Below are 25816 nucleotides of genomic sequence, written 5' to 3'. Positions count from 1 at the left end.
GGAGCATTCCTTTTGCTGAGTCCACAGATAGCCTCTGTCATTGCCACCTTGTCCACTTTGTACCTGAGCCCATTGCGCAATGTACCTGAGCCCATTGCGCAAGCCCCGGGGTGGCAGGAAAGATAGTCTTAAATGACATTTGCAGAACATGTCATCTTGTCTATCTGATTATTGAGAGCCTTCTCTGAAGGGGTTGCTCTTCAGTGGGCTTCCCCATGGTACATAAATGTTTTATATATGTATGCTTTGTGCCCATTGGGACACATCCACCCACATAGCCCTTTCGCAGAACTTCTTGTCATTGGGCTTCAAATCTTATTCTTTTTAGGTCCCTGGACGTCCTACTAAGCTGTCAGTCAGTGCCCATGAATCAGTGTGCATCTGTCCTTCTAGCCACATCTCAGTTTAAACACAGGACACAACAGAATATGTTGTTTGACATTCTGCTAGCTGGAAGTACTTGCTTTTCAGTGACACTTCTGATTTGGTTCATAGTGCTGCTGCGGTCCACTTTAAATTGGTGCCAGCGTGTTGTAGCGGACCATTCACTAACCAGGCCCGGTGTTTTTCCTCTCCGGTCAGCTGGTCATAAGTAATTCTTAATCAGGATCAAGAGAGGAGAGGCAATGCTGAGGAGTATGTGTTGAAGGAATCTGACCCACCTACTCGTGCAATTTGCTAGTACATTCTGGACCTGTTTAAGCTCAGTCTCTTACATTGATCAGTCTATTTAACGATGGATTATTGCTGTGCATGCCCAACCTAGTGGCTTGTGTGTCAGATTAATGATACAGTTAAAGATTGGTGACTCAGGTCATGTGATCATTTGATGTCAGTAGTCACGTGTTCCTTCTCTATTAGGAACTGTTTCTCAAAAAAATAGTAACCTGCAGATGAGAGAGTGGCTTTGCTCTAAAACCTCTTAGTATGTTTGAGATGCTGTAACAAAATACCAAAGACGGGGCAGCTTATGCACAACAGAAACTTATATCTTACAGCTCTGGAGACTGGAAGACTGAGATAAGAGGGCCTGCATGGTTGGGTGGGAGCCCTCTTCTGGGTTGCAAACTTTTCCTTGTATCCTTACCAGGAGGAAGGGACTCAGGAGTGCTGGGATCTCTCTTATAAGAACACAAGCTTCATTCATGAGGCCTCTGTCTACCCTCATGACCTCATCGCCTCCCAACACCATGACATTGGGTGTTAGGATTCTAACCTGTGGACTTCGGGATGGACACAAACCTTCAGACCATAGCAACGTCAAAGATCTGTGTTTTGACTCCCGTATCGATGCTTCCCTGAGGCTTCCTCCATCACCTCTCTTTTCCACAGACACTCAGAGCCAGTAGGTCTGCGAGGTAAGAAGGCGCAATGGCAGAGTAGCTTACCTTGCAGATTGGGATTATAGCAGAGCCTTTATTCCCTCCATTCAAACTTGCAAGTTTATGGGTGCCGTAGAAAATGAGTCAGAGGGACACATTCAAAAGTGGTATGTATCGGCTTCTAAGGTCACAAAGGCGCACTTTTTTGGTCATACTCAGTAGAAGACACAGTCGTCTTTGACTTTGAAGGGATGTCCCAACATGCTTTAGACCACTGGGCCCTGGGAACTTTATAGAGGACTGGTGGGCCCATGGATTTTTATGCGTCTCTCATGTCTTATTAAGCCAACTAAAGTACTTGCTGCTAGTTGTTCCTCAGGTCCACTCAGCTTGATTTCATCAAAGTAGTGTGCAGGTGTGACATTTGCTGGAGCAGCAAGATGATCCAGTTCTTTGCAGACTTTCGTGGCCAAGAGCAGGATTGTTGGCACTGCACAGAGGCAAGGCAGTGAATGTTTACTGTTTACCCTGAAGAGTAAAAGCAAACACGTGCTGGTGGGTTTTTTTCCAGATGATACAGAGAATTGGCAGCTACTACGCCAGGGTCATGTTGATTTGCTCCAGCAGAGATACTAAATCTTATCTCGGCAGCAATTGGAGCCACACCTGTTTATCTTTTGGATAATCCAGTCATTTAAGATTCATCACAGTCATTTTCGAAGATTTTACACAAGCCAACAGACGATTTTAATGGGCATGTAATAGATTTTATCACCCCTGCACCGTTCAGTGTTTTTCTGTTGGTATTAGTTTCTGTGTTTTGGTTTTCTGTTGATATGGGCTACTATCTTGTGAGCGGGGACATGCCAGGGACTTCTATTTGTCATCATAGCCCTCATGGCACAGATCAGATAGTCAGTGTACAGATTCTGCTGCATGGGAAGGAAGGATGTCTGTGCAGTTGTACATTTAGGAACTGAAGAAATAATCACAGAGTAGGTCTGCAGATGTGCCGGGTCACCGTAACTTGAATTGAGGCCAGAACTTCATTCATCACCTACCATAAGCTGAGAGACAATAGCTCTAATCACAGGCAGGAGTATTGACTTGGATGATGAGTTTCTGAGGATTCTGACAGGGCGATGGAAGAGGGAAAAAAAATGCATCTCATCGTTCAAGTGTAAGTTTCTCCTGCATAGGGGAAAACAGCAATTATAAGTGGAAAATTGTGCAGTAGATTAAGGTGGGCTTAGAGCGAATTGAAGCGGTGAGAAGTGTGCTGTTATGGTCCTCTGGAAATGGTCTACGGCTAGAGCAAGGGCCGGGTGTGAAGCTGTCCCAGGTGAATGCAAATGGGATGGGTAGCCAGGTGACATCTTATTCCAGTCGCATCCTGCCCGTGGGGACATCTGCGGGTGAAGCAGACAGGGGAGTAGTCTGTGGATGGAACACAGGAAGCTCAGCAGAACTCGAAGGGAGGGAGCGCGTCCCAGATGGTAGGAATGGGAGGTCGCTGGGGTGATGGCATCTCCAAGGAGGAGCCTGGATTAAGTTCAAGCAAGAAACCCATACCATTGACCTCCCATAATGCAAATGTGCTGTTCTTGCAATTGACTTTTGGAACCTCATCTCCTATTCGCACCATTTCCAGGAAGTCTGTCCTTTTTTCTTGAGTTCCTTTCTGTTTCTCTGCTTCACCTGCATGCTTATAACTCCTAATCGCCTGTCTGGCTTCCTCCCTCTCATCATTTATCTCTTCCTCTATTAGATCAATATTTCTCAAATCAAAGTCGTTCCTTTGCTTTAAAGTCTTCCCTTTCCTGCAACCTCCCTTTGATGGCTCTCCTCTTAGTTAGCACGGCTTTTGTGCCAGGTTTTCTGGTACGCAGTTCATTTAAAAAATTGTTCATAGGGGTGAGAAACTTACTTCTTCCTATCAGCTCCTAAGCGTAAATGTGTCCTGCTGCCCTGCCATTGAGAGGTTAGGATGCTGCTGGGGTTACCTGCCTCCCAGGCAGGCGTTTCCTTCCCGGGTGCTTGGGCCTCCCCTCAATCCGCTTGCATCTGCTTTCAGGAATTTCTCTGAAGGTTCTGGCTGTGACTGGCACACTTTTTTGTTTTTAGGGCTAATGTGGATTTCCTCTGGGGGTATGTAACCATGGGAAGTGCAGGAAAATGCTTGGGCTCCACTTGCCAACTTGAACCAGAATTTACCTTCATAGTTATAGGGCTCAGAGTCTGAACTCAACATGTGTTCCTCTCTTTCTTCCCACCTCCATCTCTTTGCTGGTTCTCCCTCTTTGGATTATCCTGGGCCCTTTTTTTTTCTATCCTTAAGGTGATTTCTTCTATCCAGTGGCTTCAGATACCACGTATGCGCTGATATGCATCCATATGAACTTTCCCCTACTCCAAGCTTATCTTCATATAGTCAGTGGCGTGCCCGCGAAGAATCCTCAAGTTAACATAAACCAGCGGTTCTCAACCTGTGGGTCGCGATCACTTTGGGGGTTGAACGACCGACCCTTTCACAGGGGTCGCCTAAGACCATCGGAAAACACATATATCATTACGTATTGTATTTGTGATTAATGACTACGCTTTAATTATGTTCAATCTGTAACAATGAAAATACATCCTGCCTATCAGATATTTACATTATGATTCATAACAGAAGCAAAATTACAGTTATGAAGTAGCAATGAAAATAATTTTATGGTTGGGGGTCACCACAACATGAGGAACTGTATTAAAGGGTCGCGGCATGAGGAAGGTGGAGAAGCACTGACATAAATGAAACAAATCTGCTTTCTACTCTGTCTCCACTCCCAAACTCCCCCATCAAAAACACTCAGCAATGCTCAGGATTTATTGAACGAATAAACGTGATGTCATCATCCTTGTTGTCACGGAGCTCATCACACCAGGTGCTGCACGGGTGTAGCTACCAGACAGAGAAACAAGTATCGGACATGGCAAGTCTGGCCACAGAAGCATGGAGGTACAGCAGGAGGACATTCTAGAAGGCAGGTGAGGGCAGCGTATAGATGGATGTGTGGAATGAGCGTAAGGATTCCTGTAGAGATGCGAGTAAGAGAGTTGTCCCGTTAGTGGGACTGAATCCTAGCGATAAATGAAGGTAAATGCGAGTGGGGCAGTAGACTGGGAAACAGAGATAAATCCTGGGGAGAAATGATGCTATTAAATGCAATGGTCGGGGGAGGGGGAAAGAAGATATTTGTATGTTGAAAAGATTTTATGTACTTATTTTTAAAGAGGGGAAGGGAGGGAGAGAGAGAGAAAGAGAGAAACGTCAACGTGTAAGAGAAACATTGATTGGTTGCCTCTCGGAGGCCCCCAACCGGAGACCTGGCCCGCGACCTAGGCATCTGCCCGACCAGGAATAGAACCTTCGACCTTTGGGTGTGCGGGACAACGCTGAGCCCACTGAGCTCCACCAGCCAGGGCGAGATCTTATTTATTTGTGGTTTACTGGGATTCCTGTTCAGATCGTTGATCTTTGTACCTGGACACCCTTGTAGGAAACCAAGGAATACCACGTGCAGTTTTGTTGTAGAGCAGTTGGAAAGTGTTTATGGGCACTGCGCTCAAATGTGCCCACATTTTATTTCCTTCATGGAATGTGAATTCTTTTCGTAACTAATGTTCCCTTGTCAGTAACGTGAATTTATTCTATAGCTTGTGTAAACACATTCTGTAATGGGAAGGCATTGGGGAGAGCATCCCAGAAGGAAGAAATGGAGCATCATTCTAGAGTTAGTTTCATTTGTTATGGTTCCCGTCAGCCTTTTATTTCTCCCGGCTGAGGTGACGGATATTTTCTTATGTGTTAACAGCTTGTACTGGTGTTTGAAAAGTATTTGAGTAGTTTTTGCCTGAAAGATATTTCAGACTACAGTAATTAAGCAGCACATTATTAAATTTTGTCATGGATCATTTAAATTTTAGAGAAACATTGACTGTTTATACACAAGTAAGAATTTGCTTTTTCATACTCTGCCAATTTTGGATTTGACTTCTCATGAAATGGTGGTGTCCCGTTTCTTCGGTGTACTCATCGAGCAGGGTTGTGCTATGAACTCTCTAAGCCGATTTAGTCGTATTTTCTCTGCACTGGATCATTGTCACATATTTTTTAAAGTGTGGCTAAGGCTGTAATCAGCAACTAGAACAGAGGATGCTAATTGGCTTATATGGAACTTAAACTCTTGATTTGGTTTTATCCCCACGGGCTCCCAATAATAATAAGCAGAAAGGCAAAACCATGAGTAAATCTACTAAGAGAGCCACATCAATTCTAAGGGTTACGATTTCAGTATACTTTGCAGGTACTTATTATGTGTACAAACAGACACCCAGCATCAGTGCTCAGTACATCGTAAGGTAATAGATTTGGAAAGTCCCAGAGTGGGGCTGGCTTCGGGGAAGGAAGAAGCAGCAGCTAGACATTCTCCAGTTTGAGGAGCCGGAACTAAAGCTCCATGTTCCCTCTTACGCTGCGGTTCTTCTTTGTCAGACTTGCGGCGTCTCAGGTTACACAGCAACATCCTCTTATGTGTGTCATTGCTGAGTTTTTGAAGCCTTTCCGCCCTCCTGTTGCATTTCAACTTCATAAAGATTATGAGTTCAGCTAGGCAGGTTTTTAAAATTCCATTTTGTAAATGAGAAAAAAAAATCGAGGACAGTTTTAAAATATTTATGAATATCTGCTTCAGTACTCTGATTTCCAAACCCTGGCTGGTTTGGCTCAGTGGATTGAGCGTCGGCCTGCGAGCTAAGTGTCGCTGGTTCGATCTTCCAGTCAGGGCACATCAGAGAAGGAAAACTCTGACTCCAAAAAACCTCCGCTGCCTTGCGGCATACCTCTTCAGGGGAAAGGCTAAGGGAGTAAACCCCGACAGAAAATCCGGAGCCGGAGTCCCTAAGGCGGTTTGACGTTGTAGTCAACACCGGCAACTCCTGCGGCGCACCTGAAGCCAAGCTGTATTGACTCCGTCTTTCCCTTGGACCCTTCAGCTGCGAAGAGAGGGGGGGTCTGCTGCATGGGCAACAGCAGACCCTCCATATCACCCTGCCCAGGCTCTGTAGCTTCAGCTTCACTGGAGAGGACACTCCAGCGTCATCGCAAGATGTCGATTCAACACGGGAGGAGACAGATACCGTGTCACTCCCGAGTCGGACTGCACAGCCATTCTCGGCGGTGCAGATAGACTCTTAAGAAGCTACACCATCGTCTCTCGAGACGGACGGCTGCCGACGACGACGACGATTATGTGTACAACACCTCTTTCCGGTTTACAGTGAGTGTTGGTTGGAGACTCTCTCTGAGAAGTAGATGTTGGCTGGGATGAGCGATTGTAACAGAGATGTGGAGATGGATGATGGTGAGGGAGTCCAGCGAGGGAGGTGGCCATACGGGGGCCTTTGCCTGATGAAATCAGTGGACTCATCGCTCTTTACAGAGTTGAGGGGAATGGGAACTTGGGAAGATGACTGGTGGGTCCAGCAAAGGGGATGAAAATGGGCCTGAAACTTGAAAACAACACCCTAAGGATCTAGAGGGATGATCCAGTATGATCCCTGGTTCTGGGGTGCAACCAGTTGGTTCAGAAATTGATGGTAAGTGAATGCCAGCGGTTTGAAGAAGAAATAAGTTTATTAAAAGACAGATAGCAATCATAAAACTACCAGACAGAAGGACATGTGAAACCCAGGGTTGGAATGAAACTCTTTCTTTGGATTTATGTACACGATTTACTAGAGGAGCTGGAATTCATCGAACTGGCGTGAGGTTCTGAGCAAGTTGGATACTAATGCAACAAAGGGCAGACAACCTGTGGTCCTACTTTGGATCTTTGAAACACCAAGAACCCTCTTCTGGCCAGAGGCCTGTGTCTGCCTTTCACCATCATCTGGGGAACGTGGTTTCTTTTCAGGGGCCAAGGGTAGTGTTTTGTAATACTCTGGCAGATGTATCAGTCTTATTTTCTTTTGCAGAAGTGCTTAGGTTTTTCTAAAGCAAAAACGGACTGTACCCGACAAGTTGCCACAAATCTAAGCATCAACATGATGGGGACTGTGCGCCCTGGAAACACTTGCCTCGGTGGCTTTTTCAGACAGATGCTAGCAAGTGTTTTATCCCGAGAAGTAACCCGTTCACTTTTCTGTATGTAGGCTGGTGATGTACATCGAGAGAGACAGCAGGAAGACCACTCCAGGCAAGGAGCAGCAAAGTGGCAATGAGTACCTGTCCAAATGCCTGGCCCTTCTCATCCGTCACATGGTGCACGAGCTGCCTCGGGTGCTGGGTAAGCGGGATTTCATCCTCAGGCTCCTCGCAGCTCACTTTTCCCGTGACGTGCCTTTCAGGCATCACTTCTTTTCTAGTCTCGCTGGCCTTTTACTGCAGGCAAGTGCAGTGACACTTTTTCCTGAATGTGTAGTTTCAAGATTTAGATGTGCCTCGTCCGCTTTCATAATTATTTTGCACCGGTGACATGGCTGAGGCAACGAGCCGGCTAAAGGTGACGTTCGGGTGTCATCTGCGGTAAACTGGTGGTTTTGGAGAAGTAATAAAAGGAAAGCATTTTAATTGCTTACGATTGACCTTCCGCTATTTATTTTGGGTACTTTCCTCAAGATTTCCCTCTGCTTAATTCTGAATCAGGAGTTTTTCCCTTCAGATGAGAGCCACAGAGTTATTGTTAAAAATATTTTTTAAATGTATAAGCATTAACATTTAATATTAAAGACTTTTGAGTAAAGTTTGACAATGTCTTTGGTTTGAACATTTTTAAATAAAAATATCTAATAATGGTTTGTAAAGCCTGTTTATTACAGCAGGCATTAAAATAATCTAAGGCATGCGTACATTTAGTTTAACTCCCATTCCATGCCTTTTTAGCTGATGTGGCATTAAACCAGAATTGTTTCAAATGTTAAATTGATCCAACCCATTATAGTAAAATATACTTAGACTCTGAAATTCATGATAGTAAATCAGAGTAATGAAGATATCTTCATGGCTGAGTGGCATGCCTTTAGCTTCTTACTGATACTTAGGGACTTTTTTTTTTTTTTTTTTTTTGCCTGTTAATGATCAAAAATAGAGCATTTCAAGACTTATTTATTTATTTCATGAATCATTTTAAAAATTGTTCTTCTATTAAAATTGTCCCAATGCCCCCCACCCCCTCTTCTACCCATCCCAACACCGGCTCCCATAGTCCCTCCCCACACCGGTGTCCACGTCCATGGGTCATTCATGCAGGTTCTTTGACTAGTCCCTGCCCCATCTTTCCATCGTTTATTTTAGATAATAATCTTTCTTTAATCTTCAGTCTGAAGGCCATGATCTGTCTGGTTAATTGGTAGTTAAGTTTCTTATTACTAGATTCATTCTGTTTAAGGATGTGATGATAAGATTCAAATATCCACAGCACAAGTTTTTATTTATTATTGGACTTATCATCCAATGAGAATTTTTATGAATTGGTCAGTTTTTATTTCCACCTATTCTATTGTTAAAAATTGCGACCTATAACCTGTTCGCTTACCATTTTTAACATTTTTCTGTTTACCAAAATAATAGGTGCTTGTGCTTGAAATTTGGAAAAATACCCCAAAAAGGAAGAAACGTTATTTCTAAAACCACCACTCTACCATACTATTTATAAATTCGATGTTAAATTTCTAGGTGAGAGATTGAGTTTATATCCATTCTGACCCCAGAAGCCACAACTTTTGGCTGTAGTCTCAATATCTGTGAGCAAATAACACAGCTTCTGTCCACTTCACCTATTTGGAGAGTCATTCCCTCAGCAATCCCATCAGGTGCCCAGCAGGGACCAGGGGCCCCTAGGTGTTTGTGGTCTTGAACCTTCACGCGTGCTCCGGGATGTGCCCCGCAGGTGACATTCTCAACGCCTTGGCTAACGTGTCTGGTCGTAAACACCCATCAACAGTCCAAGCGAAGCAGCTGAAGATGTGTCTCCCCCTGATGCCCATAGCACTTCACCTCGTCACCTCGCAGGTGCGATCTTACTACGGGAAAAAGAAGACAACTGTGACTCCCTTCTTTGTAACCTGGAGCTGAGAAACGTCAACGCAGACAAAATGGGTTCGATTTTTTTTTTTTTCTCCTTGTATATGGCTTTCAGGATTTAATCTATGGAAACTCTCATCACACAGGTATTTCGACCTCGGGTTGTCACGGAAGAGTTCCTTTTCAGTTACGGAACTATTCTTGTGAGTAACATTGAATTTTTCACGTTCCTAATAAAAATGTGACTCTCGCTGCTGTTTGTAGGATTTGGTGTCAGAATGAGGTAATTTAAAAATTCTTGTGGTATTTATTTGTCTCTTGGGAAGTGACCTTTTTATATATTTTATCTGTTGACTGTAATAAAGTTTGACATTTGGAGAAAAATACATTTTCTCCTGATAATGTATTTTGTTCACAGACAGCCCCAAGTAGGGTAAGTCCTAGGAAACACTTTTTATCAATTTTGGTGTTAAATATCATGAAAAAATGTAAAATAATAAAACTGGTGAAAATGGAGTGCTGGGAATATATTATCATCATTATTTACCTCGGCTACGTTTTCCAAGTATGTGCAATCTCTTAATATGATGGCATTTCTCTAAATAAAGCTCAATTTAACTTCTTTTTTAAATTTAATTTTGATGAGATGGGTAACAATGAAAAACAAATCACTGTGCTATCTTTCATTCCAGTTTTTGCTCACCAAAAGCAGTCTTTTTGTTCAGATTGAGGCTCATGAATTATGTTACCTTTTCCCCTTGCCTGGCATGGTTGCAGGATGTGTCACTGATAACATCAAAGGGAAAGCAAAGACATTTGTCACGCAGCATCTCCAGTCTTACTTTGATGTTTGTAATAAACACTGAACTGAGAATTTCAAAATGCTGCAGAGGTATGGACTTAAAATGAACCAAATAGCTCAGTGTTATTGTTATTTCAGAATAAAAAAAAAATGATTGTCACCCACAAGTGAGAATGTAGTTTTTTAGAAGTTTCATCATAGGGTGAAGAATGATGTTTTGAAATGCAAATGTTGAGTGCAGGTCACAACTGTTAGTACGATAGTGTGTTCAGGCGATGCAGCGGCGTCCTTTTGTACTTGGTTTCAAATCCTTGTCACCCTAGTGTCTTGTGTCCAAATACCACCAAGTACATAATTTTTGTTACACACTCATGAGTTTGTAAATTATCAGAATTTTGCTTACCACCATCTTCAATTTGCTTTTCACTCTGCTTTTAAGTACAAAATGGGTATCATTTTAGCATGACTGAGTTCCGTATTTCTCATTCCATGGCACTACATACCAGTGCCCAAAAATAGTAATTTTGCTTCTGGAGGCCACCTTGGAACATTCTGGTACAGGCTTTGCTTGGGTCAGGGATAATTGGTCCTGGGTTCATTCTCTTACTCTTTTTTCTCACGTGTGGTACTTTTCTCTGCCTACATTAACAGGACAGTTTGGGTTTTCAAGGAACTACCAAGTATCTCCAACATAAAGGTCTTTATGGACTTTCAAGAATTACATACACGTGCTTTAGGGAGAACTCGCCTGCTCCGTGTGATTCAGAAACAAGGGAGGGGGCCACACTGAGGAAGGGTCTCCTCACCATGTCCCAGGAGTGGGTGTACTCCGTGAGGCCTGAAGGGTATTCTGTAGAGACTTTTTCATGTAGGCCCTTTTAGGGAGTGGAAAATAACTGACCTCGTTCAAAGATAATTGTGATGTGGGAAAAATTTTATCAGTTTTTTCCCCTTATAATGCCAGTCGAGCAGAGAGAGTTTAGGCAAATACAGTGGTCTTGTAGCTCTTCAGGTGATTTTCCTAGTTGGAATCATGGCCAGTCCCAGAATGTTTTGTTTTTCTTATCACATCTGTTATTTGGCCCTAGCTGTGTGTTCATTTCTCTTATATTCAGTGTCGATGGCACTGATGAAATACTAGTTAAAGGGAGAGAAGTATCGACCGCGATTAAGGACCCGGGTTTAGTTATCCACACAGTTCTTGTGCACATTATTATGGGCTGTTGGCGGTTGGACGTTGCTTCTATGAGTTGATTTATAATCTGTCCCGAAGGCACCAAAGATATTACCCAAAGCAGTGGTGCCCCGCTGATGCCACGAGGCGCAGTCAGCTCTCCAACGTTGCGCAGCCTCTGAGAAGTGGGCCGTGCAGATTAGCCAGTGGCAGCCTCTTGAGTTTTCTGCTTTAAGAGAATTCTTTTGAATTTTGCTTACACAAGTTTCCTAAACCTGTTTGAGAGGTTTTGTTTGGGGCTGCACAGCTATGAATGTTCTGTAGTTCAGTCCATAGAATGTCTTTGTGAATCTATCCAGAGCACAGTACATCTCTGTCCCGGTGGCGTGTTCCGTTCATAGTGGAGATACTGGTGTTTTGAAAGCCCTACTGGTCTATCTGGAGATAAATAACATTTTTGTATTTTTGGAAATTTATGTTTTGAGTAGCTAATGTACTGTCTTTTTATATTTTAAAAATATGTCTTCATTTGAAGGATTCAAGCTTGGTCCATCTTTAGTAATATATCCAGTAGCAGTAACTCACTGCCAAGAACTTCTTGGGCTTTTGGTCAAGCAGCTCTGCAGGAGCTATTGGCCTGCTTCCGGTGGGTGTGGAGACCGCAGGCAAGGTTGGTGTGACCTCCACTCATTAGAAGGGCCCTGACAGAGCAGGCTGGGATGGGGGTGGGGGGGCTCCCATTGGCTTCTGTTTCTAGACTGGCACCAGGGCATGGTTTGCCTCTTTGACCTGTAGACGTCTTTTATTTTTTAGGTAGAAAAGTTCAGGATGCTTCTTATACATGGAGGCATGAGTATAGAAATTAATTTTTTTTTTTTTACCCTAAGAAAAATAAAGTTTTGGCCTTCTTATATTTTAAGAAGCTAGTATTTGGAAACAAGGTAACAGGGTACTTGTCAACCATTACTGAGCTTTCAGAGACTCCAGGCAGAAGAGGAGTCTGTACAGCTGATTGTTGTTGTTTTCACTTCTTATGGGCAGAAGCAGCGTGGCCTCATACCTATTTTCCCCTCCAGTAAAATAATCTATGGGTATTTTAGCCAAAGAGCGTGTGGGCAAGTGTGGTGGGAAATTCTGTGGTGAGTACCGCCGTGTTGGGCCTCCGCTGAACTGGGCTGGGAAACGGGAAGTCATGACATTGAGGAAGTGTGTTCAGGAACTCACGCTGTGCGTTAACCTAATGTTCATTGTATTTCTTGTGTCCTTTTGAAAATGCTCTGGATTAATGAGCCAAGGAAGGGGACTTTGTTGTGTTTGTTCTTAAGTTCTGGCCTCATTAGGTTATAAAAGTGTGATGGTTGTGTGGTGGTTATAGTTTTCTACAAAAAGGCATCACCGTTCAAATTTTCACATAAAAGAGGAACCAAAGAAATGATGAAGTTATCCTAATAGATTTTCATACAAGAATATAATTATAATCTCCATCGTTCGTGGATCTTTACTTATACCGGGCACTGAAATAGCTATTAAAATAAAAGGCATACTTCCTGCCATCTGCAGATTTTTATTTCAGCTGAATGTTGCTATGTCGGTTGATTTTTTGAGTTCAGTTGTAGTAAATAAAGCAGAGAGAGTGCACTCTTTATATTTTAAAAAATATAGTATATAATTATTCATTGCCACACAAGTGTTCTTATTGAATGCTTCTCCCTGTTCTACAGACCTTGAATTTATATACCCAATTTGCTGTAGAAACTTATTTCCAGCTTCTTCTCAATAGCATGAATGATATTGAATAGCAGTGGCCTGCCTTTGAGGCCCGGCTTTCCATTTTCTCCGTAGACGGGGCCATTTTCTTCCCCATCCGCCTTCCCTCAGTGAGCCCATCTGTGGGGTGGGTGCTCGTCCTTTTAGCTCCTCTGCTAAAACTGCCAGCTCTGAAGCTTGCACCCTAACCCTGTGTCACCCCCTGTGCTGTGATCACCTACAGATTTCTGGGTCATTGCGCCATGTTCCTCAAAGTCTTTCTTGCTTGGGTTCACTGTCGGTCTGTCCATGCTGCTGCTGCTGCTCCCGTTCTTGGAGAATCAGAGATTCCCGTGGAGGGTCCTGCCAACAACTCTGCTTAGACCACCTCTCTCCCCAGGATCTTGTCTTCTCTCCCACGGCTGACTGTCCCCGTGGACTTATTTTCAGCATCACGCTGTCTGATTTTCAGCTCAATTCCTCTGCTCTCTGTCTCCAGAAGTTTTTTCATTCCTTGGAGACTCACATTGGTCCTTCCACTTTCCATTCACCGTCCTAAGGCCCGAGAGCTGCGTTTTGTCTTCTCTTGGCTCGCAGTTCCTTGGAGTGCCGGCTGCCTTCACTGCCTTGCTTCACCTGTAACTCCCGTTTCCTGGCTATTCCTCCACTGTCTTCCTCTGGCAGAGCCTAATCCTGGTTCGATTGCATTCTCCACCCGCCACACCCCTGCTTTGAGCGGCTATACAGGGCTAGAGGGAAACACAACGGAAGTAGCTGGTCTCACTGTGAATCACTAACTGCGCATCTTAGCGCACCGTGTCTTAAGGCTGGTACACCCGGTTTGTTTTCGTTTTCCTGTTTCATGTTCCTTCACGCTTGCCTAGAGGACCCCTCGCCCCTTCCTTCCTCTCGTTGAACCTCCAGTGCCTCCTGCTGTGTCCTCAGGCTCTCCGGATTCCTATTGCACTAAAAAGGAAGACAAAATGTATCAAGATGTTAAAATTGGTAAATCAATGAATCATTAAGTAGGGGTTTTAGAAAATCAAACAGGGGAAGTATAAGGAAGAAAATAAGAGAAGCCTATAGTTTCGCCATCTAGATAACCCTGATTGACATTAAAAAAGAAAAATATTAATACATGTTAGAAAATTCCAGCAGTTCAGAGGGCAGAAAATGAAAAGTGAAAACACACCACCCAGTCTCAGCGGTTCCTCTCCCCCAAGGGACCCTCTGCTGGTTTCCTGTGATTTCCTCCTCACAAGTTTTGTTCACGTCTATATTTGCGTATTATCTATATATTAAAATTACACAGGAAAGATCATGGTGTCAGCACTGTTCAGTCTTATCTTTCTTAGTAATCCATGGACATTTATGTAGATTTAAGTCAAAAGACATGTCTCTATGAATTTTTAATTCAGCATCAAATTCATATTTACTAAGCAAAAATTGTGTGCTCCTTTTAAAGTTTTATGAAATAATTTCACCCAAATTATCATGAAAAGCTTACATTGCTTCGTAAATTTACTGCCTTACTTCTTTATTAGTCTTTTCGGTGTGTTTAGTTATAGACTGAAAAAAGGAATTCAGGGTGCTACATATCTTCAGTTTTCAAAGAGCATATATCTTAGGATTTTCTCTGACTTTACAGGTAATTTGTGTTTATTTAAATTATAAAATGTATGCTTTTTACAGAAAATGTAGAAAATTATAGCGAGATTTGAAGAAAAAATCACCCATAACTCCACACTCGGAGACAACCATTGTCAACATACTTTGGTTTCCTTGTAATGTTTTCTATTCATAAACGTACTTATGTGTAGAAAAACTATTTATATACATATAATGTATTTATATATGATCTACCGCTACATATGATTGAGACTATGCTATATATATGTAGATTTGTATTGTCTTCTTCCCATTTAACATTGTATTATAAGTATTTTCATATATCTTAATTTTTTCATATTTTAATGGTTACATATTGTCCTATTTGTGTGAACCATATGAAGTTTGATAATCAGTAAAGTTCAGGAATACCTAAACACACAACATGCTATTTAGGGGCAAATGTATGTGTGTTAAAACTATTTTAAAATGTCTGGGAAATGATAAATTTATGATAGTGGTTGCCTGTGGAGGAATGACAGGCAGGTAGGGTGGGGAATGCTCATCCAAAGAACTGGCACTGTCTTAGTTCTTAACTTGAATGGTGGGTTTCAGGGTTTTCTTTATTCTTTAAAACAAACAAAAAATCTATGCATGTATTCTTTTGTGTATGTTTATATATTCTTTTATATTTACCAATTGTTTGAAGAAAAACTGTTGGACCACAGTTGATCCATTTTCCACTCCAAGCTAATTGCTCATTTATTTTTTTATTCCAAGATCATCTTACATTTTATTTGCTGTTTATTACCACATAGCAAATATTACATGGGCATTGTTCTGCGAGCCGGGGCAAGACCTCCGTTGCAGCGTCTCTGCACTTGGCTAGCACCGTGCTCTGCCCGGTGCCAGCCTGGCAGTCACTGTTCCGTTCAGATCCTGCTCACCAGCACCTCTTCTGTCTGGGACACTCGCTCAGCTGCGGACTGGGAAGCTCAGCCAGGGACCTCACAGCCAGGCTGCTCAGGCCTGCCTTTCAGACAGTGTTGGGGGTCATCCCACAAGGAAGCGGGAGCTTGAAGTGAACGGCTGCGTCATGACGCAGCTGGCACTCCCGGGGCTCAGGCTTGACCTTCCTTTGAGACGACTGTTTCCCTGATTGGGTGCCGTTCTCCATAACTTCCAAGGGCGTCAGCGAGTATGGCTGTTACTGGAAACGGTTATGTATCAGCTGGGTTATCTTCACTCTTGCAGGTTGTCTTTTCTGGGCTTATATTGCTATTGAATTTATTCCAGCATTCAATCTTATTGATAGTGAGTTGTATGTTTAAAAATGATGATAGTTTATAATGTATATATAGTTTCATATGACCATATGAAACATCATAAAACTATGATTATAGTGTTCATAATATGTATATAGTACAATATTTAATGCCTTCCATGAGTTATTAAGAACTGTAGGTGGTTTTGGGGCAAAACAATATCTTTGTTTTATTTCAGAGTTATTTTGAAATCTCCATTTACTGATATTTTTATTTTTTACAGAATCACATTAAAGCAATAGACTCAGGAGAAACTAACATAGAAGGAGCCATAGGTGAGTAGACCATGGGACATTTTACGTCTTTGATCGAGGTACTTTGATACTGTGATTTTGAACATGTAAGTAAACACCTGTAATAATTAACTGTGTTTTTAGGACCGGTGGCATCGGAAGAATTTATCAAGATCACGTTGTCGACTTTTGAAGCAATAATACAGTATCCTATTTTACTGAAAGACTATTGTTCTACGGTCAGTTCTAACAGCTTTGGAAAAATACATTTTTTCATTTACTTGGGAATTCCGCACATTGTAGAGATCTGAGTACAAGTATATGTGTAAATCACAATTTACTTATTTATTTTTGATAGACATTAGGTTGTTTCTAGTTTTTGGCATTTACAAATATTGCTGTGGATATTCTCGTTTGTGTGTTTTGCTCTACTTAAGTGGGCATTACTTTTAGGGGCACACTTAGGAATGGAATCATTGGTTATAGAACATATGTAAACTCAGCTCGTGCACAAAATACCTTCGTGTTTTCCAAAGAGGTGGTGCCAGGTTCCCCCAGGTTATCTGATCTCCTCATCCTCCCTAAGGCTTATTATTTCACACTTTTTAATGGATGTGTATATAGCAATATTTCACCATAGTTTTAAATTTATGTATGATCAAGACTTTAAATGAGGCTGAATGGTTTTTCAAACGTTTTTCTTTTACCATTTGGGAATACTCTTTTATGATGTGCCTATTTAAGTGTTTTTTAATTTGATATTTTTAATCTAATTTTAAAAATTCATTAGCATAAAGAAGTTCATAATATTTGCTTGCCCTCTTTTTTAGTATCTTTTTAACCTCATAATATCTCCTTTAAAATTTTTTTTGCCATTTATTGTTCTTTTTTATTTCTTGAACAATCTAACCAGAGATTATTTTTAGTTTTATTAACTTTATAAAAGAGCCAGTCAATTTCTTCCCTGTTTTTCTTAGCTTGAGTGTACGGGTGGCAAACCCTGATAAAGTCATTGGTTCCTGGGGGAGATATTTTTCTGAGTATTAAATTCTAGACCAACAGTTATTTTTGTTATTGTTTAGTGCTGGGAAGATATTACTTCATTACCCTACGTTCTGAATTGTAGCCATAGAGAGTTTAGCTGGTCTGTTTTTTTTTTCCCCTGTGAAAATAATTTTTTTTTTTTTGTCTCCTTTTAAGACTTTTTGGAGGGATGAATGGGGAGCGTCTTTGGTTTTCTGTAGATGCACTATGATTTAACTAAATGTGAACCTTTTATTTATTCTGCTTAGGATTCTCTATGTCTCTTGAATCTGTGGATTGTCTTTTTTCATAATTTCTGGAACATTCTCAGCTATCATCTTGTTTACTCTCTCTTTCCTTTGTCTCCTTCAGCAACTCAGATCACACGTGTGTTGAAGATTCTCTCTGCATTTTCTGTGTAGCCCATCTTTTATCTCACTCAGGGTTATATCCTGGATAATTTAGTTTTTATTTTGGATAATTCTATTTCTGTCTTCTCTGTCCTCCCGTTTGGTGCTAAACATAGCCACTGAGTTATTTTTTCACGTGCAGAATTTTTGTTATCACTAGAAGTTCTGCATGTCTGTTTTTCTTTTCAGTCTACCATAGTGTTTTTTATACTTTTCTGTTCCCTGTGTGTATTTCCGAGTCTGTGATTTACTCGTTCACATTTGTAAGATTTTGTTGTTTTGCACTGTCTATGGTAATTCCAATCCCAGCAGACTGTGATGTGCTGTAGTGTCTGTTATAACCTGCTCATGTCCAAGTCAGCTTGTGTTCTCGGAGACCTTACTGGCATTCACTGCTTGCTGGTCATAGGCATGTCCTGAAGCCCAGTGTGCCTGTTTCCTCCTCCAACAGGCTTCATGGTCATCCAGGGCTCTGGCAGTCAGGGCGGCCCGAGACTAAGGTCATCGGTACCCATTTTGCAAATCCCTGAGACTCTAGTCTGAGATCATAACTTCCCAGGGCAGCCTTCGCAGCATTGCCCAGGAGTGTGAATGTGTGTGGAGGGCTTGGTGACTAGGCCTGGCTCCCCTTACTCTGAGTGTGTCATCCCCTCTCCTCTGTGTCCGGCTCCGTGTAGGAGACTCACAAAACTCCGCGTGCTGGGGAGACCTGCACTCAGACCTCTGTCTCTTGCCCTAGTGGGCCCTGCCGGAGCCTGGTGTTTGTATTATTGGTAAGTGCCTGCAGGGCACAGTCAGTCAGTGGCGCTAACAGCAATGGATACCGAAGCTCATTCTGAGAGCTGTGTGCTGCTCAACTCTCTACTTAAGGCTTTTATTGAGATACTGGTCTGAAAGTTTCCTCATTGTGTTTTCAGATCTTAAGTATTCTTAAGGTTTTCTTCTTTTATATTTTATCTGGCATTTTAAAAAATTGCTTTCAATGAGAGAGTTAATTCAAAGAGTACCCACGATTAGCAGAAACCCTGTTTATTAGGGTCACTTTCTGAGTAATAATTTCTCAATCTTCCATTGAGATAGTTATTTGCTGAAGTGTTGCTTATTGATTCTTCTCTAATGAACAATAACCTGATGGATAATTTTTTTGTGTGTTTCAGTAGTTACAAATATCTGTACATACATTTAAATAGACATTTAATAATTTATTTTCTAATCATGAAATGCTATCATAATAATCATTGAAACTATATGTGTATTATGGTAGGAGCAGTACCATTACAACTTAGGGCTTCATGAGGTATTTTTTAATGCAATAATTCATGGGAAATGCTCTAATTACCACTCTTTGATCATGACTGGACTACATGAAATTGAAGATTCAGCACCCCAAGGAGCATAACATTGTTTGAAATGTTAGCACAAGCTATGTTCAAGGTTGCTGATCAATACTTTATTATATGGAAGTGGGTCCATGCATTTAGTTCTTGCTGAGCATAAGTGTTTAACTCAGATTTGTCCCAGAGTTTAGACTGTTTAGTGCTTCAGAGTTGGAGATCATCAATGTGGCCTACAGAGAACCTAGAAATATGGTAATAATTTGATTTGTACAGAGAATTTTTTCTATTCATGGTGGTGTCAATATATGTTATAATGGCAAATGGAAAAATAAAGATTATTCTTTATTAGAAAATTCTGGTAATAATATCCATAAGTCACCTAAAATATATTTCAATTTCTTTAACTTAAAAGAATAAGCTAAGTCATGATATCTTTTTTATGAAGAGCCTGTCCTTTTGTAAATTTTTATGTTAAAGGCTGGAGGCTAATAAATACTGAGTAATTTAACTTTAATTAAACCACATCTTTGAGCTAATACTGGACTTGGTGAGGATGTGGAGCCAATGGAACTCTCAGAAACCTCTAGTGGGAGTGTAAGTTGGTCCAGCAACTTTGGAAAACTGGTTGTAGTGACTGAAGCTGAATATATGTATATGCCATGACTCAGCAATTCCACCTCTGAACACACATTCGATAGAAATGTGAACATATGTTCACCAAATGCACACACAAAGATGTTCGCTCCTCGCCCCACACGGGAAACTACGTAAATGCCCATCAATGACCTAACAGATAAATAAAGATTTAGTCATGTGCTGGAATACTATGCAGCAAAGAAAATGAATGATCTACAGTTACACTTAAGAAGATGGATAAATTCACAAATTTAATACTGACACAAAGACAGCAAAGATAACCAAATATCATGATCCCTTTGCATTACATTTAAAAGAGACAAACTAATCTATTAAAGTCAGGATAGTGGTTACCCTCTGGGCAGGTAGTGACTGGAATGGGCTGCAAGGGGGCTTTGTGATGGCCTAGCAATGTCATTTTTCTTTTCTTCTTTTTTTAATCTAATTGCTGTTTACATGAGTGTGTTCATATTGTGAAAGTTAACTGAGATATGTACTTAGGATTAGTACACTTTTGTGTATGCGTGTTAGATTTAAAAGCTTACATAAATGTGAAAATATTTTTAATAAATAAGAAAAAGTGTTTAGAACTTGGTAAATGTAAGCTTATTTTTTGCAAAGTCAGCTGCTGTGAATTAGCATATCTATCTATCGATCAATTGACTATTTGTATAGACTTGTATTCTGTGTGTTTTCTATAGCTGCTCTAACAAATCACCACAAATTTGGTGCCTTGAAACCACACAAATTTCTTGTGTTACAGTCCTGGAGGTCGGAAGTACCAAGTGGGTGCTTGGGGCTAAAATCAGGATGTCGGCTTACCTGTGTATTTTTTGGAGGCTCTAAGGGGAAAGTCTGTTTCCTTGCCTTTTCCAGCTACTAGGGGTTGCCTTCATTCCTTGGCTCATGGCCCCTTCTTCCATCTTCAAAGCCGGCAGTATAGCATCTTCAGTCTCTCGCTGTGACTTCTGCTTTTGTTGTCACATCTCCTTTCCTGACTCGGACCCTCCCGTCTCCTTATAAGGACTCTTGCTATTACATTGGGTCCACCTGAATATAATCCAGGATGAACACATCTGAAAATTTTTAACTTCATCACATCTCCAAAATCCCTTTTACTGTGTAAGGCAGGTTTCCAGGATTGGTATGTGGATATCTACCTATCAACATTCTACCACAGATTCCTACTTTAATCATTTTGTGCTCAAATTACACCAGATTTGGCCTGTATAAACCCTTTCGTGTTGGCTCATGTGTCCTTGTGACATACCCCAACATTTTTTTGAGCTATTCTTTATTCTCCGGCACAATGAGATATTATTGCCTCAGCTGTAACCCTGGCCTGGCCCTGGAATGAGTCATTTCTCTGAGGAGCCCTGGGTCCCTTTGCTGGGAAATGGCATTAGAGACCATAATCAGGGAACTAGGTGTGCTTCTGTCTCCTGGTTTGTCTCAGCTTCTAAGGCCCTTCCAGGGAACATAACTGGGACATCTATGCATGTATATACACATATGAATGCACACACATAACCTCATATGCATGCTTATATATCATACATGTACATACATGTAACATATTTTGAAATCGTGAATTCACACCCATGTCTTTGAATCTAGCCCACCCCCACATAGTTCTCTCTTGCCTTCCCCCATTCCATAGCTGGGTCCCTTCCCCCTTTGTAAAAATTCTGGTTCCTAACACCATCAGCACCCTTTCTCGTTTGCTTAATCCTAATACACCTGAAATAGTTACAGAAAGGCTTCACCTGAACCAATATAGAAACAAACGTAATGAAAGGAACTGAGATCAATGAGCCCTTAGCGTGAAATGTGTGTTTATCTGGCCGGCTCTCCTAAGCCGGGCTGTGGTTACTGTTTGCTGTATCTGTAAGTGTCAGAGGCTGAGAGTCCCTGCAATGCCCTCCCTTTGACTCCCCTCCTGTCGTTGGGTTTCCGTAAGAATTCCCTCTTAAACCTGGTGTCCTGCAGCTCTCTCAGTTGTCACCCTGTGTTATTTATTGTACAGGAGTCTTGTGAATGTGGCTGGTAGGGTGTGGGGAGCTTTCCCTGTGCGGGGCAAAGTTTCATTGGTTTGGACAGCGTGGTGGTGGGGGTCTTGGGCTATGAACAGTCTCCGGCCTTTTTATCAGTGTAGAGAGAACACATACACGTTTTAGGATTAGGAATAAATTCAGCTGTAAACAACAGGAATTTTCTTTATTGTTTCCGAAACAGTTCATCAGATGAGATAATAGGTATCAAAATTAGACAGTGAAAGTGACTCGTCCTTTTCTCGTTGTCCATTTGTATTTGGAGGAAAAACTTGTTATTTTGGAGGTTTCAAACCATAGTTGATTGTGCTCTGCCTGATGTTACTAGGAAACCATAGAGGTGGTTTGTATCGTGGATTTACATCTTTGGAATTTATTTCTAAACATAACCAAGATTAACTTGTCATAGCTCTTTGATGTATTTGACAAAACATGAGGATTAGGTGTCCCTTTCCTCCCAATATTTTGATCGTTGTTCATCTTAAACTTGAATAATGATCAGCTTATATATATTAATTTGATGATTTAACGTCAACCAAAGCCAGTCAGATTTTGCATTATATACTGAAGTTCCTTTCATGAACTCTGAAGGTTGTGATTAATTACTGTTGTGATGATCATAATGTCATTTTGACCTGAGGACTTTTTCAGAGTTAAGTGAGCTTGGTGGTTTATTAAATGTCATGCAGACTTTAAATCCAGGATAAATTTAGCTGTTGATTTCTTTCCCCACTCCTTTGATTAGTGAGTCTGTCAGTGGAATAAAAAGCATAGATAGTGGTTACTATCAGTTTTGTGTTCATGGAGATTTGAACCAAGTCTTTAACGTCTTTTCTTTTAGGTTGTGGATTGTATCCTGCCTCCCTTGGTCTCCTTAGTCCAAAGCCAAAACGGTAAGTGACCGCGTGAACTGGAAGCCCGTCCGTTACACATTCTGTTCTCACTGGGTCTCCTCGCAGTCACGTTCTTGGCATTCTTTTCTTTTCAAGTGGAGTGGAGACTCTTCAGCTTGCGGTTGCTCTCGGAAACCACATCTCTGCTCATGACCCAGGATGTAGGGGACGGGGAGAAGGAGGCCAGTGTCGACCCGGACAGCAACCTCCTGGCCCTCATTAGAGATGTCTTACTTCCCCAGTAAGTGCCGTGTGCTGCACTCACACAGGGCTGTGGGCTGTCCAGGATGCTTCTGTCACCCTAGGTACAGTGACGGAGCTGGGGTCTCTGTGTGCACACACTTACGTGCCCTTGTAAGAGCGGTTAGGATCGGAGGCAGTAACCGTTAACCGCCTAAGGCCTGGAGAATCTCAGTCCACCTTGCAAAATATCCACTTAGAGCTTTTTCTGTTTTCCACAGGCACATGACTGAGGTTATGCAGAGTTAAAGGTGTTTGTGGCTCCAGGGGTGAGGTTTATTATTCAAGGTCCACGTGATAAGACTATTGCAAGGTGAAATTGGACTTTTCTAGGCCCTGCTCAGAAGTAATAGAGATGGAATTCGTCTTCCCTCCCAAACTCTTATAATGGAAATTAAGTTTAGTTACAAACAGGATTTTTTTAGGGGGTGGGGAGGGCATTGGTGGAACAAGTCATGTACAATATTCCCTCACTTATCGCGGGTATTACGTTCCAGACCCACCCCTCCCACACACGAAGTAGGAACCTTACATGTATTCCACACTCTTAAACCTACGTAACTTTAACAACATACGTATATAATACTGCAAAATCCCACGATGTAGCGAAAAATCTGCGATAAAGAATTAAATATAATATTTTTTAAAATCCTGCAATATGGTGAGGGCGCAATAACTGAACCGCAATATAGCGAGGGACTGCTGTATTTATTAGTTAACAGAAAGAAATTATCGTTTTCCTTCCTGTTGCTCACATGGCAAACGTGGTAGGATGACTGTGTAGGATCTCATGTCATCTATGCAGTAACGTGCTGCATGCGCCTCTCGAGCCCAGGAGCAGAGGACTCTCCCATACAGCCAAGGTGTGCACTAGGCTAGTCCGTCCAGGCGCACTCTATGGTTGATGTTCACACGGTGGCCAAATTACCTAAGGATGTATTGCCCCAATGGATCCCCATTGTTTAGGGGGCGCATGACTGTATATGACTGTGTGTGTGCTTGCTTTGTACTTTTGTGGGTAAATGTAAGCTTCAAACCTTGCGTCATGGGAGTAATTCATGCGTTTGGTGCCATTTGACACTTATAAACTCTATTTAATTATATGCTTCTTTCTGACAGCAAGATGCCTAAAAATGGGGTTTTGTGCAACATGTGATTTTTAAAGGCTAGATTTTAGATGTCTGTCATCCATCAGCTTGTGGAGAAGCATCTTTTAGGGCCTGAGATGTATCCCCACAGGAAGGACAGGGTTTCCTCCAATGGGACTTTACAATTCAGTAATAGCTGTTAACATGCATGCAGATTCGAAATAAAGAGTTCTTCTTATCTGAAGTTTGCCCACTTGTGGAAGAGCTTTTAAAATGAAAAGCATTGAATCTATAGTTCAGTGTTTCTGTTTTATTTATTTGAGCTGGAATAAATAATATGCATTCCTTTACTGTGCCTCTTTACCTTTTCTAAAGATGAGGAATTAAAGAGGAAAATACAGATGTAAACCATATGGCAATTCAAGGACAAAAGTAATGTGGTTGACTTCAGGTTTCATTCAGCAAGTTGAAACACACTTTGGAGAATCGTATGGGATTTATTGGGATGTGGTACGGGGTGTTTTCAAACCTGTGGACTGATCCTGATGTAAAGTGCAGGTCTTGGCTCTGCATTTCCTTCTCTAAGCCCCAGTTTCCTCATCTATGGAATGGGGATAATGTAACAGAACCCCTGGGCTGCTCTGATTGAAACAGAACCCACGGGCTGTTTAGTTAGGGGCCCGATTGCCCGTCGCCAGAATTATAACTCTCAATACCAGAGTTTAGTGAAAAGAATAAGAATTGTTTATTCACACATAGTCCTGCCTCCCCCTCCCAGACCTGGCCAGTCTTAGGAAAGTCAGAAACACCGTTTCCCTACTTCCTAGGCACAGTTCAGCTTTACCAGTAGCTGCCAATCACTCAGTTCTGATTGGGGAGGTCCGTTCTGTGCTGTGGTGCCCTCCAGCTCTCAATGCAGGACCATGTGGATTCTCAGCCTCCTTGCAAACTGCCTTCTTCCTGCAAACCGCATGGATCTCCTCTCCTTCTCAAAACCGCATGGCGAGAGCCTCTTAAAGCAGCCTGGAGGCCCCCTCCTCCAAGCCACCTGGAGGGAGCGCTTCTTAAAGCAGCCTAGAGGCCTCCCTTAAAGCAGCCTGGAGAGACCCGCTCCTCCAAGCCACCTGGAGGGAGTGCACACTAAAATGTCTGCAGCCGCTTATATATCCCTGGCTGCTGCAAGCAGTTCTCACCATTCACAGAACCCTAGGCAGGCTCTGTAGGCTCCTTCCGTACCATCCCACAATCCAAGACCCCTCCCATCTTCCTGAGCCTTGGAAGTTTCAAAGCAGATCTTTGTGCAACAAAGTTTCCAGCCACTAGCCCCAGGCATGCAAAGGCATCCTGAAAGCTGCTTCCTTTTCCCTATCTCTCAGCCGCAAACTCTGGGGTTTGTTTTTGGACTCCCCTGTTTCTGTAACAATAATAGCACTTAACTCAGAAGATAATTGTGAAAATTAAATGGGATACTTCTTGTAAAACAGTACGGTATGTGGGACATAGTACACTCTTGACCGATGCTTAGCACTGCTGCTGTTATTATTAGGTCCATTATTATAATCACTCCCATTATCCTTCAAAATGAAGATGTTAATGGTACAATAATAATAACAGTATACACGTCACAGAAGTGAGGTGGCCATTAAATATATAATGCTGATCATGCTTATCTGGCATATAGGGTAAGGGCTCAGTAAGTGTTATGTAAAAATTTTAAAAAATGAAAGATAATGTACTCACTTAACTTTGACTCTTAGAGACCTTGGCAAGAAGTTTGGTCTTTGAAGATATCTTGGTTATTATAAGTTTAGAATCGCTAATCATGGAAAACTCATGTTCTTCACTGAGTATATAAATATAATG

General features: G+C 41.8%; 1 protein-coding gene across 1 annotated transcript in view; it reads left to right on the top strand.

Annotated features, from left to right (window-relative positions):
* ULK4 (unc-51 like kinase 4) overlaps positions 1–25816 on the top strand; it is a 311468-nt gene that overhangs the window by 85870 nt on the left and 199782 nt on the right. The window contains exons 23-29 of the mRNA XM_090284953.1: positions 7518–7651; positions 9254–9375; positions 9534–9590; positions 16266–16317; positions 16420–16514; positions 22574–22625; positions 22722–22866. Coding sequence (XP_090141079.1) covers positions 7518–7651; positions 9254–9375; positions 9534–9590; positions 16266–16317; positions 16420–16514; positions 22574–22625; positions 22722–22866 — 657 coding nt within the window. The remainder of the gene's footprint in view (positions 1–7517; positions 7652–9253; positions 9376–9533; positions 9591–16265; positions 16318–16419; positions 16515–22573; positions 22626–22721; positions 22867–25816) is intronic.

This window comes from Furipterus horrens, unplaced genomic scaffold (assembly GCF_987537825.1).
Source record: "Furipterus horrens unplaced genomic scaffold, mFurHor1.1.pri manual_scaffold_7, whole genome shotgun sequence".
NCBI lineage: Eukaryota > Metazoa > Chordata > Mammalia > Chiroptera > Furipteridae > Furipterus > Furipterus horrens.
The sequence above is the reverse complement of the archived record's forward strand: the minus strand, read 5'-3'. Positions and strand labels throughout refer to the sequence as shown.